General features: G+C 45.6%; 1 protein-coding gene across 8 annotated transcripts in view; it reads right to left on the reverse strand.

Moving 5' to 3' along the window:
• The window catches only part of SLC4A11 (solute carrier family 4 member 11), a 90,694-nt gene that overhangs the window by 54,658 nt on the left and 10,166 nt on the right, over nucleotides 1–25,870 (reverse strand). For 7 of the 8 annotated variants that reach the window (XM_032186416.1, XM_032186414.1, XM_032186413.1 and 4 more), the window contains exons 2-3: nucleotides 19,063–19,113; nucleotides 7,491–7,643 (exon numbers count right to left, since the gene is read on the reverse strand). In XM_032186416.1, coding sequence (XP_032042307.1) covers nucleotides 7,491–7,643; nucleotides 19,063–19,113 — 204 coding nt within the window. Of the gene's footprint in view, nucleotides 1–7,490; nucleotides 7,644–19,062; nucleotides 19,114–25,170; nucleotides 25,205–25,870 lie in introns of all 8 variants that reach the window. The other variant, XM_032186418.1, reaches the window with a different exon arrangement.

The following is a 25,870-nucleotide window of genomic DNA, read 5'->3' on the forward strand; positions in this document are numbered from 1 at the left end:
AGCACGTAGGCTAGTTATGGGCATTTCGCTGTCTTTGTCCCCACACACAGTTAAAGGAGAGCTGCCAGGGCTGGCCAGCCTTATCTGTTAGGCTGCGCTCCAGCTCCTGCCCATGGGACAACCAAAAAGTCAGCAGCGCATCTCTGACATCCCCTGGAAGCCCCACCAAGGAACGCACGCATCCCAAATTTCTAGGGCACGCACGCAAGCTCACAGCATTACCAAATATGCTGCAGGCAGCTCCCTGGGAGTTAACATCTATGTTAGCAGCGGTGATGAATTGCCAACATCAGACTTGCTCTCGCGGCCTCGTGTCAGCACACTCCGAGCCCTGGAGGGACACCATGGCATGCCTCCATTTTTTCTTTCCCATCACTTGGGGAAGAACAGGACTCGACCAGCTTCTAGACATTCACAAGGCAACTGAATACTTGGAGGCAAAAAATGCATTTGCTGCACCTAAAAGGGATTCCACCCTAGCTTCCCCTTTACATAACTTCACTGCTAGCAATGCAGAGAAATAAAGCTTCCTACTTGCCTCCCTGCCCCTCTTTTCCCTCTTTGGATAATATTTTTTTATGCAAAGACAGCCCTGAAAACACAAAACCAAACCCATGGAAGTCACACCATAAAATTCAAGGCTTTTCACCTTTTACCTTATCTCCCCTTTCACTTAAGATTGCTTTTTCACCATCCCTTCCTTGCACAGGGCCCCAGTGCTGCCCTTAACACCCGAGAAGACCAAAAGCCTTTGGTCCAAAGCACCTCTGGATGTTGACAGCATCTCTCCTATAAATAGGAGTGCAAAATTGGAGAGCAGGAAGTTTTTGGCTGTGCAGGTGTCAGCGCACATTGCTTTAGATCTACATGTGCTCCCCAGCATGCCCGCACAGTAAATAGACTAATAAATCAGAGCAGAATCCTACATTAGCATTTCCATGGTTTTCCTCAACAAACAAGGATCTGACATAAGTGGAAGTATTTATTCTCAAACAGCTATTTCATCTAGGCAGGGGTGATTTCTCCAGGGCCCTGAGCAAATCTAAGCCTCAATCACTTGGCACTGAAGAACGTCGCAAGCAGCAAAAACTGTTTTGGTCTTTGAATTTCTTGCCTCAGAAAATTAAAGCCCATCAACACACAGGACAAGAGCAGTTCACAAAGAAGCTACAGAGGTACTACCAGCTTTTTTCTGGCACCGAGGTATTGCACAAGCAGGATCTCAAGGTGGGGGGCTTTGCTTTGCTGTCCTGCCATGTCTGTGCTGACCCTGGACTCATTCCCAACAGGCTTGAGTAATTTTGGTTAGATAGAGTTGTTAGCTAAGTAATTATGCCCCTGCTATCCCACATTCCCACAACAGGACAGTGGGCTGAGGTGCAGGAGAAAGCCTAAAACCAGCTGGGTTCATCCTTAAACTGACACCCGGGTTAAAAGCAGGGGGGCAAGGCAATAGCTGCTGGTGTTTGGAGCAGGCTGGAAAGGGGTTGGCAGGGCACAGAGGAAAACCTCACCTGAATAATGCTCAGCACAGGCATTATAAGCTGGGCAGGTGAAGGTTTATTGCCTCACACTGCTTTCCTACCATTGCAGAGGGATTAGAGAAGCAGACAGACTGACCAGGGCTTTTGCACAGAGCCAAGGACAGGATAGGAGCTGAGCAGCATCGCTTATCACACCCCTTAACTCAGACACAAAAGTGAATTTTCAAAAAAAAAAAAAAGCTGCAATAGGTTTTTATATTAAATTAGAAGCAGGGGAAGGGACAGGGGGAAAGGTGTTTTTTTTTCTCGTGCCAACTGAAGGGCCAGGGCATCCAAAAATCCCAGGGGAGCTGCCCTGAGGCAAGCACAAGGTGAAGCACCCAGAAGGACAAATGTTGCCTTCATGCACTACGACCCCCCCGCCTCTGTAAACACCACTTTGAAACCACCCCGGTCAGGAAATTCGGAGGGAGGCCGGCCGGCCCCCCCCCCCAGCACAATCGGTGCATCCACTTTCCATTAGGGTATAGGAAGCTTCGGGAGTCCAACATCCCAGGCTGACATCAAACTGCTAAAACAGGAGTTATCAGATGGAACGCGTGGGTCAGCATTGTGCCGTGAGACATAAAAAGGACCTCGGCATTAATGTGAGGAAATGTGACTATTGTGTGCAGAATGATACCCATTCAGGCCCAGACCACTTGTCTCTGGACACTACTCTCCCTGGAATATCCTTGGCGCCAGCATCTAGCTTTTCTCCTCGTCCCCTTAAAAAAAAATAATAAATAAATAAAATAAAAGCCCTCTCAGCAGGAGAAGCTGAAGCACCGTGTTTTGCTGCGGCGGTGGCAGGCGTGCACGTGCGTGCCGCTGGAGCAGATTACAGGAAACTGTTGATTCTCCATATCTAGGAAGGATCAATTGTCCGGAGGGGTGGAACAGGCTTTAATTTCTCGTGAAGCGTAAACCGTGTTCCGCTACTTCCCCCCCTTCCCTCTCCGACAAAGCCCCGGCCTGGCCGTGGATTGGCTTCGCGCTGCCAGCGGGATTTTGTCTCCTCTCCACCCCAAAAATCTTGCTCCAGGCACCCCCCTCTGCAGCTGAAGCCACCAGGATGAGCATCGGCTGCAAGTAGCAACGCATACAGCAAAAAGTTCAGCAATGACAGCTCTGCAAATCCCTGGGAAACCACACCCTGAAAAAAACCATGCAAGCCACTACTGAAATCTGGGGAAGGAAGAGAAGGCGAACTCCGAGCTGCTTGAAAAACCCTAAGCTGCAAGAATCAGGTCTGAAGCATGAAAATATTCAGCTGGCTGGCTTCAGGGAGCTGCCAAGCAGATCAGGGTGTACCACAGCTGCCTGCAAAGCAGCCTCCCCTGTGCCTGTTGCAAACCCACTGCCAACTTCCAAGGCTGCACCTAAACCAAATTTCTGTATTGGTTTGCAGGGATTTATTTCCAAGGGTGCTGCGGATGAAGCTACCCCCTAGTCTGATGTTTTTGTCTGATGTTTTTGCAGCAGGCTGAAGCAGCTGCAAACCAGACTCCATAAAAAAATGAAATTCACATCCAGATAGTACTAATACAGAAAGCTTAACACACCTCTGGGTAGGTGAGAATAGGAAAGGAGTTTTAAAGCCAGGCGAGGGAGCCTGCAAGACACTATCTGGCTAGCCTGGTGGTTATGAAATATGCAGGGCTTGTAGCACAGGTCTGGAGAGGAAAGAGGTTCTCCCAGCCTGCATAGTAATGTGCTGATGCCCCCATCCTCTGGTATGAATCCCCAGGGACTAGAGCACCAAGCTTGATTGATTTTCCACCTGCAGCACAAGAAATATCCCTCTGCTCCTGCAGCAGGGATTCCCTCTGGCCTGGGGCAGGGATGTCAGGGGAGAGGTACTTCATCCAGGGCAGGACTGCAGCACCAACTCCTGAAAGAGCACATACAACAGGGTACAGACCTAACTTTTTACTTGTATGTGTTTATTGCTACCTCAGCATACAGCTTAATCTCTTTAAAAATCATCTTGACCTTCCCCCAAAAATGCAGATCCCAAATCCAAGACCAACCAGCTTCAGATGAGACCCACCTTCATATGGCAGAGCTACCAGCATTTGCTGAAAGCAGACGTCTTATCACCAAACCCTAAGCTGGAAGGCTCAGAGGCAGAAGAGAATAAAAAAAAAAAAAAAAAAGAAAAAAGCATTTCATCAGCTTCCACAAGGAAGCAATAAAACACCCGGGAGAAAGGACCCAAGTGTCAAGACAGAGAAACATTTCAGAGCCTGTGAATCTGCACCAATCTGGGCTCAATATTCAATGCAACAGCAGCCAGTATTAATAAAAATGAGACAGGCCATACCTTACCCCCTAAATTTCTTCAGGCTTTCCTGGTTTACACACATCTGTGCACACAGCCCAGCGTTTTATGACAATGGTTAATTGTCAGAGTTTTATGGGCCGTGCTTGGTTTTGTTGGCTCAATGTTTAATCCCACGCAGAGCTCTTTTTAAAAACAGTATTACAGTGAAGTGCATCCAATTACGCTTGCAGCAAGCTGTACATCCATCATGCGGAGATTAACAGCTCGACAGGATGATGGCAGAGCTGTCACCGGGTCTGTGATTCGACTTACGTTGCCTGCCAGCACCCAGCCCCTGGGGTACCAACTCATCCCCTCCCCAAGGGAGATTTTTGGATTTTGTTAGCCCTGTGCTAAGGCAGGCAGGAACCTTGCAGCAGCTTGCCAGAAAAGGTGCCAACAAGTGAGAATCTGGACACCACGCTTAGCCAAGAAACTAAACTGATGACCAGAAGAACCATCCACAGGCTCACAGATACTACAGAGCTGCATTTTTTCTCAGGTTTTTCCTTCAGGAGACTGAACAAGTGTATTTTAAGCAGTGAGTGCATCAAATGCTAGGGACTAAGTCAATACAGACAGTGTTGGAGGACTTTCTTCAGAAGATGGGCCCATGGTTGGGGTCCCTCAATGGGTTTCATGACAACCTCATTTCTGGAAAGAGCTTAGACTGTGAAGAGAGCATCTCTCCTCCCCCAAGTTCAGGCTACTTCCATCAGCTGAAGAGCTTCCAGGGCTCATCTTGGCTACTTTCAACCACCTGAGAAGTCAGTTATGCTTCTTCTACAGCCAGGGACCAATGTGACATGTAAAATCAACTCTGGAAAACACTTCAAAGCCACCTCTGAGAAAGAGCTGACAGCCTAGATAATGAACACCTGGGGTCTGATGAATCCTACTGCTGATACTCAGAGGACCTGGATTTTTGCTGCTTGTCCCACTTTTTTTTTCCTTGACAGCATCAACATCTCACTTCACACCTATCCTTCTTGAAAATTTCAATTCCAGTTCTGCCTGAAGCCTGTTTTTAAAACCTCCATCCTTGTGTTTGGGAAGGAGATTCCAGCACATCAGAAGTCCATTTTTTCTGAAGCATTCCAAACATCTCAGCTGAAGAAAAGGGATACAACTAATACCACAGTCACAAACATCACTGCTCGAGGCAGATAAGGAAGTCCTTTTTGTCCTTTTTCAAATGGAAGGGAAAATACAAAAAAGCCCAGGAGGACACACAGGGAAAGTCAAGCTTCCTCAGATACAGAAGAATCCACCGCGCTCACATTCCTCATCCCTGAACAATGCACCCCACGGCATTAAGCCCAGACTTGTCATAGCTGAGTACAGTCCCCCTTAGGTCTTTCAATTGAGATGGCATTTGTAGAATTGCAGGCTTGAAAATTGCTAGATATTACTCTTAAAGTCACCACTCAGATTCAGAAAGCAGGCTTCTATATAGCCAAGTAGAGGGCCGTGCTATGGCTATTCTGCATCACCACTTCCAGTAACTGCATGCTATAGATCAATCAGGACTTGCTTGTAATCCAAAAATAACTTCGAGCAAACTTAAAGGACTCTCTGAAAATGTGATGCCAAGTGTAATCCAGAGCCCTTGCATTTAACCTCCAGAACAGTCAGTACCCACTCACGCAGGCTGCAGGCTTCCTCCAGCTGCCAGGATAAAAGCCAAGTCACTCATGTTCCAGAGGCCACTTTTTCCTAAGCACATAGCACAAAAGCCAGGTTAGCTAGCCCTTCTCCTTTACATTTAGCACATGCATTGCAGAGTGCATTCAAATTGTGTACTAGGGCAAAAGTCATCCATAGAAAAAGCTAAAAATAATAATAAAAAAAAGTATTTTAGTCATAGCAAGCATTTTTGATATTTTCACAGTTCAGTGCTAACTAGGCTGGTTGGAAGCCCCCTCTATGTTGCTCTCCATGTCAGGCAAAATTTATAAGGGATGTCAGCTTGGCAGGGGTACAAAGAACATAGTTTTGGGCAGGCATGTCCCCCTGCAACACAGCTGCACAACCACCTTTTTATTCTCAGTCTTCTCCCCCTGAGGAGTAGCACAGCACCGGTGCCAGCAGAATCAGGCTGACCTGAAATCCCTGCACTCAGATCTGGTGCTCTCCGTGCCACTTGCTTTTTGAGCAGCTCTCCTCTCCCCCTCCCAAAACACTTGGCCTATAGAAACCAATTGACCACTTAAAGCAGACACCACAGCTCAATGAGGGTAGAAGTCCCATGGGTTCAGTTTTCACTGCTTACTCTGCACCAATGCCAACACCGCTGTCCCACAGGCCCTCCTCCCCTTCATGAAGCTGCCTTATAGCACGCATGAATATTGCTAAAGGCTTAGGGGAGATTGTTTATAGAGTTACCTGCTCCAGGGCCAAGTGCCAGAGCTTGGCACACAACAGCATTCCCCTCTGTTGTGGGCAGATTAAGAATAATTTAAATACAACACTGGATGCCCATGCACAATTGATGCTTTGTTGCACTTCCCCATCAATCAAAGGGCCAATTTTTTCAGCAAGCCTGCTTCTGGTTAGGACCAAAAAACAACCAATTTTCACTAACACCGTGTTGTCCTGTGGCTTGCTGCTCCTCTAGGAGTCAAGAACAGGGACTAGCCTACCTCAGCAAGCTTATCAAACAAAAAACCACCCATGGCTGTAGTCCTGCATGCACATGCTTACCCTGCTCAACACAAAGGGGACAGGAACAGCGATTGCATTTGTTGATACAAAGCTACACTTGCACCAGGTGAATCTCTGATTTTACTCTGCAGGGACCTGACCTCTATCAGAGGATTAACAGGCTGTTTTTCCCCCTTTATTTCCAGTCTCAGTGCAAATGGTGTGGAGATTGATTCCAGACAGCACAGTTAAAATCAAGAGGCACATACACGACACCACAAGTCCCTCCACACACTTTTTACCACCAGCAACTGACCTGTACAAACCATAGCCCTGACTCACCTCCAGCATCGAATCAATGTAGAACATCAAAAAAAAGCTCTAAAACCCCTGCATCATAGGAAATCCCAGAGGCACATGAAAGCTACTTGGAGACAGTACATGCACCAAAGAAAGCCCATCTGATTTCTCACAAGAAAGACTTGTCATTAGGAGATCTCTCCTCCAGTGATCAGCCTGCAGCACGAAAAACAATTGAAGGTCTTCAGGCCACAAATGCAGAACTGAGTCCTACTGGGCCTGATCTAGGCTCTTGGACACTTTTATTGTTGTTTTTTTTTATAAAAAAAAAAAAAAAAAAAAAAAAAAAAAAAATAATTTTGCAAGGGTGGGCTCAAAGTCACCTGGCACAACACTTGACAGCCTTGTGCTGTATGGCCCAGGTGACTGCATCAGATAGGTAAGCATTCACCATGGGGTGCTGCTTTTTTTGTTTGGGGGGAAAAAATAGGGAAAAAGGAATCAGGACACTTCATACAGATGGCTGAAGAACAGCTCCCAGCAGCCAATTCTTATTGGGTTTTCCAAAAAACACTCTAGAAATCTCAAAGCTGAAAACCAACACGCTCACAGTGCAGCCTGGAAGCAGGGGAAAGCAGGGTCAGCCATTTCACCCCTGTTTTTGTCCTCCCAAGCTCTAGTGGCAGGGTGATACTCACCGGTGGCATTGGGTGGCACCTCCAGGTTGACATTGACGAAGAACCTGATGCTGTCCCCCGAAACGATGGAGGAGTTCACAGCATCGAAGAGCTCCTCTCCCCCTGCCTCCTCCTTGGCCTCGCAGCCATCGTCCGTGTCGCACTTGAGGTACCCTGCCGACAAGAAGGACATGAAGTTAGCCACGCTGCGTGCTGTGACAGAGCCATGGGGGCACGCATACGCACTGATCATCACCGCTAATGGCCAGAGCCATGCAGCTGTGGAGGCACCAGGGCCTCACAAGCGCCTTCTCTGAGCCTTCAACCAGCAACTGCCACAGGGAAGCAAGAATCGGCTTCCACAAGGCTCTGTTGGCGATGCTGAGGCCTGTGTCCAAAATGGCCGCTCCACAATCCAGTTTAGCACATAAACATGGGCCTGATTTTGGGTGTGGGGTCAGGGCGAGTGGCGGCCCTGGCACCAGCAGTGTCACCAGGGGCTGAATGCCACCAACCAAACCTCCTCAGCACCCTGCGCCTGGAGCAAGCGGTTTCAGATCAATTCTGTGTGACCCCACCGGTGGGGTTGGCACATATCAAGTCTCCAGGTGCACCACCAAGCAGTTTTTTTATTGTTTGTGGAAATTCAGGCCCTGCATGTAGTAAATCAGCTCCAAATTCATTAGGCACCACCTCACTCGGATCAAAAACCAGTATGAAAACAGACTGGGGTTCAAAACATTTGCAATTTTCAGTGACCCTGAAGCAAGCACAGTGCCACAGCCCTCCCCGGCCAAACCCTGTGTGTTCACCCACTGGCAGGGTGGTTGCTGTGCTTGCATTTTAGCAATTTAAAACAGAGAGGGGGAAAAAAAAAAAAGGTTTCCAAGGAGACACCCAATGCAGATGGACAGACAGACTTGTCGCTCCCCACAGAGCCAAGCAGTAGGTCACAGAAGGTGGCAGCACCAAGAGAGAGAGAGAGAGACAAGTTTCTTAATTACAGCAGACAACTCCTTACCCTTTCGCAACGTTTCTAATTAGAGTTTAACCTAGTCACATTCAACAGCAAGCTGGTTCACTGCAACATTTTATTATGAAGCAGCTGGAAAACTCTTGTGGTGTGCTCATGTATCATGTATAATTAGAAGAATTAGGGACATTATAGAACGTCAATTTTTTACATTACCAGGATTATTCAGCAGCTCCTACCCATCTTCTGACAAGTCTTTTATGCCTAATTTGAAGCAGGAGGGATATATTTCATTAGCTTGCTTTAGGCACTATAGCAGAATGAAAAGGGTGAGCTTCAAGGCAGGAGCCTGAATAGAAACCCTAAAATATTGATGGCTTTTTTTTAAAGCTTCATACGAGCCAATGTAGATGCAGCAGCACCAAGAGAAGCAGCTAAAAACAGTGCACACAGTCTGAGGGATCTCGAGCCAACAGCTCACCACTGAAAAAAAAAAAAAAAAAAACAAGTTGTGAGCAGGGAAGCCACAAACAGGAACTGTGAGGCAGGACAGGGGCTGCAGCACTTCCTGCTGCGAGCCCTGCACCGACACGGGCTCGTCCCCACTGCTCTGCATCTTCCAAGGAAGGACTCAAAGACCAAAAGGGGCTCAAACTTTCACGTGACTTCTAAGCCACTTTTCTGATGTGTTAGAAACTTATCAAAAAAATCTAATTAATTATCCCTCTCCATCTCTGCCTCCATCTGCCTGCTCAGCAGTGGAAAGCATGAACCGGTCCCATCTGAACAGCTCTCAAGGCTTCAAAAAGCACTCAAGCTCCTGCTGTCCCCATCCAGCCTGTCAGACAGCCAGTAATACACACCAAGGGCTCTGTCTTCTGCTGCTGCTGGAGCTCAAGCAGCTGTTTCCATCCCTGCACAATGGAAATTTGCCCAAAACAGCCAGAAAGAGGGACAAGGAGAGCATAGGAGACAAACACATCAGGTATGAAATAGGGTTGGCAGATATACCAGGACTGAGGGGCAGCCTGTGCCCTGGAGGGACAGACAAGGGCCAGGCAGGCTGCCTGCCAGCACTACAGACTCCTGTACAAGCATTTCAGCCTCAAGCAACGTGCAAAACCTGGGGTTTAGCTCCTCCAAAACACTTAGTGGACACCATAACCTCTCCTCACCCATGCTGAGCACCCACTGGTGTTGACACACCCCTGATACCAAGAAGCTTAGGCAGCCCTGCAACACAAAAACAGCTACAGGTGGGCCAAAATTCATGATCCTGGCTTTTCCATCTCAGCTATATCCTGGATGGCAATCCCAGGGAAGATGTCACAACAGGTCTGCGTCTCATCTTTCCTGAGGAGTGGGTCAGACAGGAGGCACACAGTCATTTAAGCACACTTCACAGAGCATGAGATTTAGTTTTCTCACCACCTCATCTCAAAACAAATAGGTAAGAGCCAGGCATTAAAACTTCTGCATTTGTTTCCCAATCCCAGTGCAACTGGCTTGATAGGAGAGCAATAGTGGTAAGCCCTGAAAGCAGAAAGGGCTAGAGATGGGAGAGAAAATGTGCAGGAGCTGGAAGAAGGGCAAGGGTGGAGTAAGATCACAGGGCTGGGCAGAGGTCAGTGAGGACTCTGGCAAGGGAAGCATCCTCAGTTCCTCCCTCCTTAGGGGAGGAAAGAGCAAAACAAAAGGCAGCCGAGTCTCCTGTCCCTTGGGCAAGGGGCGGACAAAACACACTGCTTGCAAATAATCCCAAACCTGGGCTGTACAGGAACTGCACTCCCAGGCAGGTGTCTGCTTTATCACTAAACCACCTCAAGGCTTCAACCCAGGCTGTTTTGAATTCATCTGCTTAAGCCTGCCAGGTATTTTAAAATGCAAACAACTTATACCTGTCAAGCACAGGGTCTCCTCGAGGTAAGGAGATGAGCGGTGTGCATGGCAGATGCACCTTCCCTGTGGACACAGAGCTTGAGAGCCACCTCCAGCCCCAGCAGCTGCTTTCCCCTCATCACCTTAAGGGCTGCCAAGTGCCACCCCTGCTCCTCGAGGGGTGGCAGATGCCACAAGCAACAGCAGAAGCTGTTCTGTTTCTCTGAAAGCTTTGGCAGTGTTTTGCAGAAGTTTGGAGCAGGATCTGATGCGGCCATTGCATAATTTGTGAAAATATTGATCGTGTTTCCATATGGAAGAACTCTGGTGCTTTGTGGCTTGTGCTAGTAGTTGCTCAGGGGATGTAATTAAACACCTTTTGTGCCTTAAATTGGCTGGGGAAGAGTTAAAGACCTCCAAAGCAGCACCTTGACACCCCATCTTTATCTCTGCAGATTGCTATCTTCATAGGAAGGCAGCACTTGCTGAAATGCCAGGAGTTACATGACAGGGTGAGTCAGACCCCTGAGCACAGGAAAGGCCACTGCAGCCTGAAACAGTCTAAAACCACTACAGAAAAGATACAGAAAAGAGATTTTGCTGAGCCTGAGGCTAGAGTTAGGTAGAAAGGCAAAGGCTGCTGAGAAGATCAGCACAGCCCTCCTGTACCTTGAAGAGCACCTTGTGGTCACAGGATTATTTCCCCCAGCCCTACAGGACCCATCTCACAGGGGACAGAAATGAAAAGTCACAAGAAGTCCACAAGGCCAAGCACAGCAGGCATCATCCTACTGAAACAAAATCTGCTCCTCACGGTGTGCAGCCAGAAGGAGCTTTGACTTTAAGTCCTTCTGCACCTCAGCTCATCACTTGGAATAGGAAAATAAGCCACCTTTGCATTTTATAGCATGGCTAGGAGGAAGCTACAGTTTTTCTTGACATTATCCTCTAAAGGATCACTGATCCTAATTCTCCTCCTCAGTCTCCCTGTAAATCATGCAGGGCCCAGGACCATCTCAATACCCATCCCCAGCCTCAACTTCACTCCAATCACCACCCCAGTTCTGTTCCTATCAACCCTCTCATGAAGTGTTTACCCTGCAGATATTTTGCTTTTTTATCTGGACTTTAAGAGCTCTGGGCTCTGAACTGGAAGAGCCCTGAATTGAGCTGCAGCAAGTGGAGGTGGCATTACCTCTCCCACCACTGTCTAAGCAGCACCTGCAGCAATAAAAATCAGTGGAGGAATAGTTATCACAAAGCACAACTCCAACACCATGCACGTTCCCTCGAAAAGCTTAATTGCTCCGTGGGAGCAGCTCTCACAGCCCAGGGGCTGCAGGCTTCTCCAAGGAAGCCGAAAGTCTTAATCAGAAAATTCTCCTGGGAAAAAAGCAGCTCTGTTCCTAATGACATCATCCCACATGCCAGGCTACAAGACTCATGCCAGACACAGCCCCAGCATAACCTTTCAGGTATGCCTCAGAGGGGACACAAAGCCAATCATGTTATTTTAAATCAACATCTGCAAGCGTGCACACTATCCAGGAGGTTAGTACACATGCATCCATTCACACCTCACTGCAGATTGTTTAGATGCTTCACTTGTCTTCCTGTGCTAAGGAAGGGTTTAGGGGGAAAATTGGGAATTTTTGCTTTACTGTTACCCAAACATTGCACAGTCTAGGCGTGTGTGTATTACACAGGAGGAAAGTTTTGTTTCAGTATAGATTGCTGCTACTGTTTATACAGCAGTAGCATAGATGAGAGTAAGATACACATCCACAGTTTTTCTATTTTACTCTACCAATCTAGCTAAGATCAAAGCTTATCGAGAGTTGCTTACTTCTGCCAAATCTCTGCAAAAAGTTTTATTTCTGAATACGCCATATGTGATCCTTAACACTAAAAACTCTCAAAGCAGCTTTTCTGGAAAGACTGATTTTTATCCTCAACTTCCAAAATTGCCTAAACTACAAGCCTGGAAAAGCAGACAAGCACCTGTTTGCACAGCAAAGTCAATTCCTTCACCCAAATCAAACTCCAGCTTCCAGAATACTGGGATGGCATCTGCCCTTCTTCTGAAGCAGTAGCTGTCCCTGCCCATGAGATCTCTTCAAAAAGCCAAAAAGTTCCATTAAATGAGTTCTTTTGGGTTCACACAATCGGTAGTTTAACAAGATGAGGCAGTCGTATTAAATTCGTTTAAGAAAGCTGAAATGATTTGGTTTCATGATTTAATTTCTAGGCACAGAAGGTAGCAAGTCACAGGACAGTCCTTTTTGTAAAGCAGCACTGGTCACCCCACCAGAGTAGCTAGCAGCGTGCGCTGTGCTCCTGTCAGACTTGCCTTCTAACTCCAGTGCTTTAGATGTTTTTGTCACTGATCCTAATCCATTCAGAAATAAACCCAACCATTGGCCTCACCCTTAGTGTCTCAAACCATAAGCTTCACATAAGCCAAATGGCCAGCACTGCTGCAGTTGTATTTGATCAAGCACAGGAGTTTGCTAATTTTTGTTTGAGTAGGCCAAGGACTATGTGCACCACCTTTCTCCAAGGAAATGCAGATTAATTATAGAAGGATGAACAGGAGCAGTAATATACATTCTACAGCTTTTAAAAATAAGGGGACATCAACTTAGATACAGACTTTACCCTAAAATCAGGTCTGGTTCTTCAAGCATCCCAGTGCTCAGCCATAATACCACGTTAAAGGTCTCAGACTGAGTTTAACAGTGAGCTTCATCTGTTTTCTCCAATCCTTTGGATTTTCAACTTATTTAACAGTAGACACTAATTTTCAAGAAAGGTGTGAGGTTTTAATTAGCCTAAAGTAATCAGCCTGAGCTGAAAGTTAGAGGGCTTGCTTTGCTCCCTGAGCACTGCAGGTTTGTGGATTCATCCCACCTCTCAGAAAACACCCAAATTCCCTGTGTTGAGTGCAAAAGTAAACTCAATTAATAACAGAGCCTCCACCTCCATATTGACCTTTACACAACACACAAAAACGTGGACTCCTACCGCCTCCAAAGGGTAGCCTACCTTACAGTTGGCTAATATTGGCAGGGATAAAGCTATCAAGGGATGCAGAGAGGGTTAGAAGCACTTTGCACAAGCATTACCAGTTCTCCAGCCCGCACAGTATTTCAGAAACAAGGATCTATATGGCATCCTGCACACACACTAACCAAGGCAAGCTTCTGGTCACACATCACAGGCAGATTTCAGCATAATTTCTTATCAGAAATTCATCTGAGACAAGAACAAGAGAGCAGCTTTTAGGTAAACATTTGCCTAGATTTTATATCTTCATGCTGAGGTTAAACTTCAAAGCTTATTTTCAGATTTTTTTTTTTTGGTAACTCATAAGAGTCTGAAAAGCAAATCATGAAAGATTTCCTCCTTCCTAACAAATTACTCCATGCCATCGACAAGACAAATTAGCGCTGCAGCCACAGAGCAACAGTCTCCAAAAGCTGCTATCACATCACTTTTTGCGAGGCTGTCTCCAAAATTAAAAATTTAAGCCATTGATTAAATAAAGCAGCTCTGTATACAGCTGGATGCTTGCTAGAATTTTAAGCTTTTTCCTTCGGTTCACAGTTGAGGTATTCCTTGGCAAATCTCACTATTTTCAACCTAGGGAGATTTACCTACCCAGTGGCAGGCAGCCACATGGACAGTTTATGCCAGCTCAGGAGAAGGCTACTGGGGGTTAGGGGGTTGTCCACAGGCTGTGTTGTTGGACTGCTTGAGGTCTTCTGACAACAAATTGGCAAGATGCATCCAAATGTTACCTCCCTTGCTTGTGTTGGACAACCTCCTTTATTAAGCTGAATGCTATTCATTGGCACAGGTATACGAATGGCTTTTCTGGATCATTTAGGTGAGATTTAGAAAGCATCTTCCAGCTCCAGCCCCTCCACAGGTAGCTTGTGAGAAGCAGAATAGCTGGGGATGTGCTGGTGATGCTTCTTGGCTCTGGAAAAGCTATTGGGAGCCCATCAGATACAGCTCTGTGCATGAATGGCCACCTGCTGTGAAAATGTCAACCTGTTCCCTGAGCTTTGAGTGCTTCAAGGCCACAAATTAAACCAGAATTTCATCTGGTTAAAAAGGTAGAAAGCATCCAGCCGGTGAGTTGCTGAGACAAGATCCACATCCTTGAGGTAACACTACCAGCCAGCCATAACTTCACTTGCATGTTTCCAACCCTATTTTGAGTCCCTCTTTTGTCATGAAGAGCCAGATGGAAATATAAACTTTCCCCTGCCACTTCAGTAATAATTCATAACAGAACTGAAAGGACTGATCTGCTACAAAAAAAAACACCCAGGCACTTTTGAATTAATTCCAGTATTGTATTTTGCAGCCAGATTTCTAGGAAATGTTGTGAATAATCCAAGTAATTCAGTGGGGCTTTGTTTTGTTTTTTAAAAAACACAGCAGCACGTGGAATTTCAGTTCTGTACCAGAACCCACAGAAATCAGGAGTGTTCATTTTATTATAGGCCTCCTGGTAGACAGTTCTCAGAAATACATCTGCCAGAGACCCTCCTCTCAGTCTCCCCATCCACAGGTAGCAGTGGTGTATCATCTGCTGTTAAGTTGGGCATCTCATCAGCGAAACCCACTGTGAAAGAATTTGTTTCACAAAGACGTTAAGATTAATCTCCTGGTTGGGCAAACAATTCCAAGACAGAGATGAGTCTAAAAAAAAAAAAATACACAAGAACACCACACATACCAAACCGAACTGAAAAACAAAAGCAAGTAGATAAAATATATCCAAACATCCCAAGCCAGACTGGGGCCTTGGGGCCCTTCAGCACAACTGCAATTTGTTGTGCCAGCAAAACCAATTAATAAGTCAGAGGAGACCAAGCAGTAAGGGATTTGCTCTGGAAGACAATTTATGCTGCAATATCTGTTGAGCCAGCTTTAAAAACAATGCAACAATTCAGATATCCCCAACGCTATGCTGCGACTCCTTCCGTGGGATTTTGCAAGAGGAACTAGAAAGCCTCCGGTTTTGTGCCTTATCAGAGAAAGTTCTTGCACCAATTAAGCAGCTCATCACACACCAGCAGAATTTAATCATTTGCAGCTAATAGCAATGCCTTTAGAGCTAATAGACTTGTAGTGAGCACTGGCTGCTCATCACCCCCATCTCCTCATAAAGAAGGTGCAGGAGGTTGACAGCCAGGGAACAGTTCAGAGTTTGGTGAGTTATTCTGAACATGTATTGCAGAGCCACATTTCATCTGGATTCCCATTATCTTCAGCTTTGGATTGGGTCTACGAAATCTCATTAGTCACCTGAATTTGCCAGGAACAAACCTCATTTGAGAAAAACCTTGCTGATGATTCAAGCGACTTAAACGCACAGTCCGCACCAAAAAGTACTACTGCACAATGCCAGATTTGGTTATTTTGTTTGTGGAAAAAAGCTCAATCCAGACATAAAAGAATGGGTAGAAAACACAGATTTCCAGTGAGATATTGTTGTCAGAAGACAGCTATTAAGTCTGATGAAATACATGAATCAAAACCAAATGTGGCCAACAACTGTCACACATACCTGCTGTCACCACACTTCACATCAGAAAAACTTCTAACTGGGCAGACATGAACTGATTTCCTCATTTTTCATCCTAATATTGCCTCTACAGAAAGATGTTAGGCAGATTTTTTTTTCCTGCCAGCCGTATCACACCAATTTACCTTCTGCAATGCACTGAAGAACACAGCCATGGCTTTCAGCTTAGTTCTTCCAGCAGTAGCAGAGAACTGCAGTACACCAGAAACTTGTAACTTGTGACTAAATACACGGGCTCCTTTGATCAACTTTCCAGATTTTTAGCCATTTAAGAAGTTATCAGACAGGAGGCTATAGAAAAAACCCCTCTGAGCTTTCAGAGTAGTCATATATTAGCATCCGTTTGCTAGAAAATCCTTCCTGGCTTTTCCCAGCTCCTCGGTGACTAATAAACAGAACTACAAATTATTAAATACCACAGTAAGTTTTTGCGAACAGCAAATATCCAGGCAAGTCTTACAAAGCATTGTGTTGGTGCAGCAATTACCCCTCATATAATGATTTAAGCTAAAATTGAAATCTCAACTTTTAAGGTCTGACACTGCTGCAGCTGTTATTGAGAACACAACAAGAAGAAAAAAAAAAGTTAGCTGGCAAGACACAGTCTTCAAACAGAGCCTCAGATATGGCCTGGAACAAAAACATCCTAATTACGAAGGATACTGAAAACCATATGTATGAGAGATCTCAGGAGGAGATAAGGAAAGAGCCCAGCTGTGCAAAGGGCAACAGCATCAGGAGAGATTTCTCAGCTGAGAGGTGAGGGAAAGGAGTGCTAAGGAAAGTGCTAAGGAAACCAAAGAAAGGGTTGCTTTTTTAAAAAAAAAAAAATAAAAAAATAGGATTTTCTTCGAATTTTAAAGCATGTACTGGTCTCAGGACTGAACTGGCTGATCCAAACAAGTGGTGCAAAGAAACAGCTTGATGATTACGTAGCCTCTGTTTCAAAACAAGCTGTTTTGAAACGACATGAAAAGGTAACTTCTTCCTCTGCGGTTTCCTCTAGGCCTGATTAAGTTTCTGGGCAACCCCTCGAAAAATCCACATTGAATTTCTACAGTAAGCCAAGGTGCTGCCTTGCAGAGGGATGTGGGGATTGGCATTTGCGGCTCCTGGGATACGCTGCCTGCATATTCTGTGCAGAAACACAAACCCTCGGCTCAACCAGGCAGAATAAGGTGACTCATCACCCAACACCAAGTGAACTTTCAAAAAAGGTCAGTTTGTAATGACTAGAAGGCTCTGAGGAACAAGAAAGACAGCAAATTTAAGGGTGAGGAAAATACACCGTATTTTCAATCACAACACGGTTCGATACCACACACAGGCTGAAGATGAACTCGCAAGCAACAATCCCTCCTTTCCCCAATCCACACAGAAGCGTAACAGGAAAAAAAAAAGCACAGTTTTATCAAGCCCTTACTGGTAGCTCTAAGGTGCCATCTCCTTCAAGATGAAGGAGCTGGATAATACAACTGGGACAAAAATAAATTCTCACTGCCACAGCATCAAGTTGAAAAAAGGCAGAGCTCAAAGAAGAGCTTTACACAAGATACGCAAAAACCATGTACTCTAAAGAACATCCAGAAATCTGCTGGGGCTTGGGTTTGATATTTTTCTTTAATAAGAGGAAGGGAAGATACTGAGTTCATCTGCTAGAGGCAGCTACATCCTGAAAATGGACACTCAGCAGCTTCACAGTATACGATGTCAGGACAGATAGCTACCCTGGTGTTCTGTGGCAGGAGGGCTTAGGGTGAAATAGGTGGATCCAGGAGATTGTTGCATAATTGGGAAGGACAAATGCAGCTGTATTTTTCCCTTAGCCCATAGCAAACCCTTACACAGCTCTCAGCCAGGGACTGGAGGCTTTGTCATCTCTCCAGGCTCCAGCCCAGATCACCCTCTTACATTCCCCTTCACAAGAAAGCACCAGCCACATCCCAAGGGGACACAAGCAATCCAGGGAGGGTAGAAGCAGGGCTACCCAAACCTCATACCCCACATGCCTTTAGGAAACCCACAAATACCAAGGAAATAAAGCCTTCTGGAGTTCAAGCACTAGCTTCTGCCCTTCTTTTAGTTTACCCAGCCTTTTCAAAAGACCTCTTGCTAGAGCTGATGGGACTTGCTCCCAGTTTCATCCTTTTTCCTCTGAGAAATTGGCTTATATAGTACTTTCAGAGAAGGCAGAAGATGAGTGAGCCAGTGCCAGAGGAAGGATTGTCAATAGTAACACTGGATCTACTGCAGCTGCATCTGGCAGATATTCAGCCTCCCCTTCCCAGATGTTAACCTAAAGGCTTGGCCCTCTGGAAGATGAGTGTTGTGACAACTACAAGCATCTGCAGACCTAAATAACCTAAATAAAGGAGCATTTTAGTCCTGTGCTCTCCCCATTTGGCAATCCTGAGCACTCCGAGCACTACACCACCTCCTCATGGGCAAGAAACCCTGTGCCTTCAGATATCACAGGGACTGGTCTTGGGTTCACATCTTAAGATGTCGTCTCCCTAACAACCTCCTGCCCGTGTTTCTTTAAAACCACAGAAAATTGGAACTTCCCATACCTCAAGTTTGGCTGTATATTATTTCTGCCCTTATCAGTACCACATCTAAGAGCTCAGCCACCTTTGCTAAGGCAGATGATGATACAAGCTTCTAAATGCCTCAGTCTAATCATAGTTCAAAAGAAATCCTTGGGACATTCTGCACTAAAAGATGCATTTACTGGAACCATGCAATGTTTGCCTGATGCTCTTAGGCTGTCTCCAAAGAGATCTGAGACACCTACATCTGATCTCCACTCCAAAAAGTGGGAAACAAGTGCACTTGCCAGGTTGCATTACAGGAAAACATCCTGAGAGAACTGGAAAAGCAAGGAGCCACCCAGAATAGTCAGCGTTGACAACATGAGGTGATTATTTACTGCTTTGAATATCTAGACCATCTACAGGATATAAAAATGCAGAGTCTGCTTCCAGTACTAGATTACACAACTATGATGCAAGCCTGTGTTCGCATGCTGCTTAAGCTACATGAATTTTGTATCACCCGTTTTGAGTTCTCAGCTAACCCTGTAGCACGGCTCTCACTCCAATAAGGTGAGACAAGGCATAAGTCAGTCAAATAATACTTGCCACTCTCTTCAAAGAAGTATCCATTTCTTGACATCGCTGCTGGTGGAGACTCTAGAAAGAGAAAAAGGAAATGTAAGAATCATCACGATACTGAACGCCTTCACCTCGCTGCTAAGTTCACTTTAAGCCTGGATTACAGCCCCAAAATACCACAGGCAGAAAATTTTCCTCGATGTGGCAACTTTTAACCTTTTGTTTATTGACTTTAGCATTTACCAGAATATCCCATACAGTTGCAATTACCACATGAAAACAGTTAGGCTGTCTCAGGCATCCTGGGCTGGGACCACAAAACAGCGAGACCAAAGATCAGGACAAGCCTGATTGTATCACAGCGACCTGTTGAACCTAAGCAAATGCATGCACAAATAATAGATGCTAAGCGTGCAAGAGAATCCTTTTTAAAAATATAGGCCATAATGAAGTCCAGTCTTGGATAAAAAAGAACTAGTTTTGTGTAGTAAAAACAACGCAATTCAGATAAGAACAGGTTTTTGCATCCTGTCCTACCAATCTTAGTCATTAAGACATCCCCCAAACAGCTCTTGGCACTTGAAGATAAGCACCAAAACCCTGTAGCCTTCCTTTGCCTGCTTCCTGAGCTGGGGTCCTGCAGGAAGCACCATTTGCACCAAGAGGGTCTTGCAAGGAAACCACAAGTGGGAGATGACTGACCAAGAGCAAATCCACCAACACAGCAGCACCAGGACCAAGTCCCTCATTCATCATGGGATGTTTTATTTGTTAGCAAGTCAGTTCTGCAATTACTGCTGGGAAGTTTGGTATTTACCAAGATGTTCGTACAGCACAGGAGCACCTGCTTTCAAGTGCAATCAAAGTCTGGTAGCCAAACCCAGGCTGATTGCTTATAACACTAGCAGTATTTGACAACTCAGGCTGCATGAGCTGGAAACACCAACTCCAACTCAAACACAGGTGCATGCCCTGTTTTAGCAGCCAGTTGATAAAGGTCTATTTCAAGCCTTACAGGTCACCTGAGCAGTCCCTTGCAAAGGCAGCTCCTGGATGCTGCCTCTCTATTCACAGCTTCCCAGCCAAAATGCAATCAGAAAGAGGAATAGGTTTGCTCTGTCTTTCCCCACTTCATTAGGCTAATCAAACATTACCTACGCAAGCCTGGGATGAATTTGGGCCAACAAGGAAAGAGGTCTCGCCTGCTTTATTGTTCTGCAGATTAGGTTTCCTGCTTTTTCGTTTGAGGTATGAGATTATTTCCCAAAGACCCTTTCTCTACCCCATAACTTTTGGCTTACAGGTTATACGCACTTGTTTTCCCCTCTCCCTTTAGGGTGTCACATTTTCAAGCATTACAATTCATCCTGGCCCACCGGGAGCCTTTGTGCACCAGGCGGATACAAGTCACACCCCTGACGACAGCATCTTCCAGCCCTAACACTTGTCACAGCTCAGCATGGCTCAGACATTTCAGAGCAGACAGCATTAGCTGCACAGGTTCCTGGAGGGACACCCTGATGACTATTAAGAAAACACACACAAATCCGAGGGCAATTCAAGTGTCTGGTCCAAGAGAGAAACACAATGTTCCAAGTTCATCCCAGAACAATGGGCCGGAGGAACAAACGCACCGTGGCCAAGGGGCACCCATTACACGAGTCAATTGTTTCCCTCCACCTGGAAGGGAAGGAGAAGAGCCATCCAGGCTGATTAGCATGCTAATGATCAAAGGAAGGTTGTTAAAGAGGCTCTTATTGTGTAATGATTGCATTTACGTAGTTCAGAGAAACAAACAAAGTCCTCCTAGGCAGACGGATTACCCAAGGAACAGAGGCCAGCACTCCCCTGGGATGGTATATCAATCCCTCACATCTACTATGGCTTCTGAGGGAGCCTGAAGCAGCATGCTCATCCTTCGGTAGGCAGAATGAGGCCACTTGGTTTTCCTTTAGCTGAACACACTTATTTCTACAGGTCAGATAACACCCAGTGCTTTATTCACCAGGAACACCCATCTGCAGCATTGCCTGGGTTGACCTGGTGTCTTCACAGGAGATTGGCTTGGTCATTGCTTGGACTAGGCATGAAAAGAGCAAGGTTGGAGTGTTACAGCACCAGTGCCATTTCATTAGGTGGCACTCGCTCCTCTGAGTCACAAACAAGCAGTAGTCCCCTAGGCAACATGCTCAGGCAATTATTTTGAGGTGCTGTGTTGTGTTGTTTTTTTTTTTTTTTTCAGATGAGTCATAAAATAAAGGTCTTAACCTTATAATTAAAGATGCAATGGCACGTTTAGGAAAAAAAAGTCGGGCGTTCACCCTACTATGTCCTGGCTGAAGTTCAGCCCTGGAAATTTGCCTTCTCCCTACGTAATATCATCCCAGAGTGCCAATGGGATTTGGGCTTCAGAACAGCGGTGGCGGAGCCTTTTCAGAAGCTGCTGCATCCCCCACGGAAGGGGCCACGCACATTGACATCAAGCATGGTAGGGAACGTGCCCAGGAGGTAAAAGGCAATGGGGTGTTTACACAAGTGTAAAACAGACACACATGGAGCTATGGAACTAGCTTAAAGGTCAACGTGCTCGCAGAAGTGGAGGTAGGAAGGGTAAATTGGGGGCTACACCATCTGCATCTCAGAGGATCTACAGAAAGCGAGATCCATCCCCAGATCCATCCAATTTAACCACACAGAATAAAAGGAGACATTTCAGGGAGAGAAGGGCAACTCTCCTTATACATCACCTTTCCCTTTCAACCCCCATATTTCTCCAAGCTGTTTGGCACAAGCAAGCCTTGCTTATATTTGTGGCTTACTAGCTAAGAGCAACACCAGCTAGAACCAGCTAGACTGTGCTTCAGTAGATGCTCAGCAGCAGTCAGCAAGGCAAAACACGCCAGCAAGCTCTGTGTGCTTCTCCTTCCACAAGGCTTTTGGGATTTTAATGAGGTTTTGCCTCCTTGGTCATGTTTTCCTGAGTAGTGGGTTTGAGTTGCACACAACTGACATCACAGCAGAGTTGTCTTTCCTCTATCAAGAAGGTACATACCCAAAGCCTGAGACAAAACAGCATTTCTTCCCATCTCACCTCCCTCCAGTCCTTAAAATTCAAAAGCCCATCCAAGAGGTAGCTACAAAACACTGCAGTAATTAATTCATTTGCTTAGCTTAAAGAAGCCTGGCCTTGGATGAGCCTTCAGGTACATTAGAGATGCATGTTAAAATGCTCCAGGGTGTGTCTGGAGTTGCAGACTTGTTTCCATGAAGTAAAATCAGCCCCTGCACCTTTGCAGGCTGGAGGAACAGACCTACATGCTGGTGAGCATTTTGTTATTGCAGGGCAGGATTTTTCTCCCCATGCCACTTCCATCAGATGCAAAGCCATGTTTATATAGTTTCTTTCCCCCAGGTTTGTTTTTTTGTTTAGATTTCAGCAATTAAAATCCAAACAAGGCAGTTTCAGCAAGACATAAGGACAGGCTTCTATAGACAAAGCTGGAACAGATTACCCTGAGGAGCTAAGATATACACCACAGCAAATTGCCTCTCATGCCTTCAATATCTGATGAAGAGGCTACGTCCTCACTCTCTAGGCTCTCCTTTCTCATCCAGCACCTACAAGGACAACCAGACTCTTCAATTGCTTTCCTTATCCAAAGGGATGCTACCTCCTACCTGCCCAAAAGCACAGGGTATAGCTCTTTTGATAAATTCAGTATTTTTAAGAGTTAATTTACTCCAACAAACTTCAACCACCACCCCACCTTGCTCCCTACAAAGACATCCATTAAATAAATAGGATGGGCATTAAGAGCATCACCACGTAGTTCCTCCTTCACATAAAACACTTGTTTTCTCGTCTTCATGAGCATTGAATTTAAAGGCAAAACCCAGTGAAGTGCTGCAAAGTGGAAAGCAGCGCTTATTTTTCTAGACTCAGGGATAAGAGCTTAGATCTCAAAAGGAAGCCACTGCCCTTTGACTCGAAGCCACTGTAATCACTTGGAAAGAGCCACTGGGGGGAGGTATATGAAGCTCAGAGTACTTTAACCGGTAGGACATTCGAGTTTGCTGTAGCTTAAGGTGCTCAGTCTTAGGACTGAAGTGATCCACAGGGGGAAGCATCAGACAAAAAGTGGATGAGCTTCCTGATTTCTTACATTCTTACCATTTTTACATTTGCATTTCACAACAAAAGGAACAGAAAAAACCCTGCCATGCCATCCTCCATTATTAAATTCCTGCAGGGGATGCCTCTCAGATCTCCTAATAACCCATTTTAACTCTCTTGTTTTAAGGTTAGTAATAAGCTCTCTTGAGCCTTGCAATATTAGCAGATTATAAATAAAAACACATTCTCTGGATACTTCGATAACTCGATTAAAGTGTTCTGCTACTGGCATCTTCCAAGTAAACAGCTCTGCAGCACAAGCCTTCTACTGAAGCAAAATGTAGCTTTCGAACGAGTGGGTAGCATGGGAATTTTGACTACAAACCTCAGCATTTGTGATTTCCCTCCAGTAAAGCTCTCTACATCCTGGTGTCTTGGTATTATAACTAGAACTTATTTTGAAGCAACTCAATTTTTAAAGAGTAACCAGACAAAAAATCACTTTTGAGCCTTTTAATGATGGCACCTCTTAGGTCTGTCAATTCAGGTAGCACATCTGGAACATTTAGTTACTCGGTAAGTACCGAGGAGAACATCCTAGGTACCTTCAGCACCTTTCAGCCAGCCTGTGCTGCAATACCCTAGTCCCCAGCACTTTCAAGCCTTCCTCCAGTACTGTTTTGCTGTTGCTCCGGGGATGCTTCTGGAACTCATCAGTACACACACCTCTTGCCTTCAGGAGGATTTCAAAGAAAAACAAGTCATTTCAGACAGTTTGTTTTAACTTCTTGCTTAAAGGGTCAGCTGAAAAACCTTCAGACTTCCCCGGTCTTCTCCCAGGAGGGATTACCAATTCTCAGCATGACGCCACCCTAAACAGCACATTTACCTGGAAATAAATGTCCTTTCCAGAAGACACGCAGGGCTTTAGCTTTGAGAAAGGTCATCAGCCACTTCAGGCTTCCTTCCATGAACACATTCGTCAATGCTAAAAGCATCCATCACCACCACTAAATAGTTGAGCCAGCTCCCCCGCATAATGGGGAAGTTTGCAGCTGATTCCCTACCTCAAACTGAGATCCGAGGCCAAGCCTAGTTTAGATGTGTAGGGTGTTATCTAAGGATTAATTCTGACAATACAAAGCTACCCCTAACCAGGGCTCCATCAAACCTCTTATTTTAATATTAACAGTGAGCTCAATCATCACTCTGGTTCTCTTCACCCTACCATGACTTAACACCACAAGACAAGGGGCTGCAGCTTCACAGGTGACCAGGGAGATGCACTAAGGTCCATGGGATTTGGGGTGGAGAGAGAATATTTGCTTCACCTGCCTACTAACCAAGTTATACCACTTCCCTCCTCCACCCAAAGTCCACAGAAAACTAGACAGATGTAAGAAAATAAACAAGGAATATCTCAAGAGAAACCTTCAGAAGGGGGCTGCTTTTATTTATGGGAAGCATTGACTGAAAGGAACCTGTAAGTGAGAATCTGAAAGTCTCTGTATACAGTAAGAGACTAACAACAGCTGGAGAAAGAGGAAGCTTCAAGCTCCTTTTGTAACCCCACTGCATCACTGTAGAGGAATAGAAAAACAGCTCACCAGGCTGCGACTCCGATCACACTGACTCACTGATCACACTCGAAAGGTATCAATATTGCAGGATTCCCCTGCATAGCATCATGCTTACAGAACAAGATCTTTGCAGTTTTCATGGAAGAGCCAAGCTGCGAGGTCTCCCGGTGGAGACATCTGCTGCAAATCATTTAAAGCCCTTCAAGTCAGCAAGAACGGATGGACAGCAGCATGTGAAAAGCTGTTTTGCCTGAAGTTACCACTTCTCATTTCTATCTACACGTTAAGTAGCTGAGCCCTTCCCACAGCCTTTAATACTTCAGCTGGAAGAGGCTGGTGAGAACTCATCTCATATTGGCAAAGAGAGACAAGAAGCATGCCAATATGCTCCTTTTCCGAGCAATAATGATCGACATACAGGACAAAAGCTTGAAATTTTACCTGTTTTCTCTACACCTGAGAGGTGTGACAAAGGCTAGAAAAAAACAAAACAGAAGTCCAGGTTTCAGAACTAATCACCGTAATTCAAGGAACTGTAAGATGAGTAAGGCATGCTTGTTAATACTTGGGCAGGAAAAAAAGCAGCTGGGAAGTACAGCTATAGGAGCACTGCTGCCTGTGACAAGCCTGAACACGGACCTCTCCCCAGAAAGCACTGGTTTGCAGCCACAAAAACATAGGACAACATAATAGAAAAGACTCTATAAGGGTAAAAAGAAATTGTGATTCATTAAATGGGCAATATCAGCACTCAGCTGCCTTCTAGGGTGTTTCACCTAGAAGGGATAAAAACCAAGATCAACTAAAGACCTCCTTACAGCCTCTCTTCCCCTGCAAGCACCATGCATGCTTCTTCACTGCAGACACCCATCATCATTCCCAAGCAGAGACTAACAGGGATAAACCCTTCTAGAAGACATGCAGGTGCCCTATTATCCCTCCTCCTCTTGTCCTCTACTCATCTTGGTGGTATCACCAGGGAGAAGGGCAAAGTAGAGCCCCAAAACACAACTGGGTGCTGCAGGATGGCCACGGCATACCAAGCACACCCAGCCTGAGAGACTTCACCCCACACAGCACACCCAGAGGTTTAAAGCAGGTGCTGGTATGGTATGGAAGGAGTTGGCACGGCTATGCAACA

Source organism: Aythya fuligula, chromosome 4, assembly GCF_009819795.1.
Source record: "Aythya fuligula isolate bAytFul2 chromosome 4, bAytFul2.pri, whole genome shotgun sequence".
NCBI lineage: Eukaryota > Metazoa > Chordata > Aves > Anseriformes > Anatidae > Aythya > Aythya fuligula.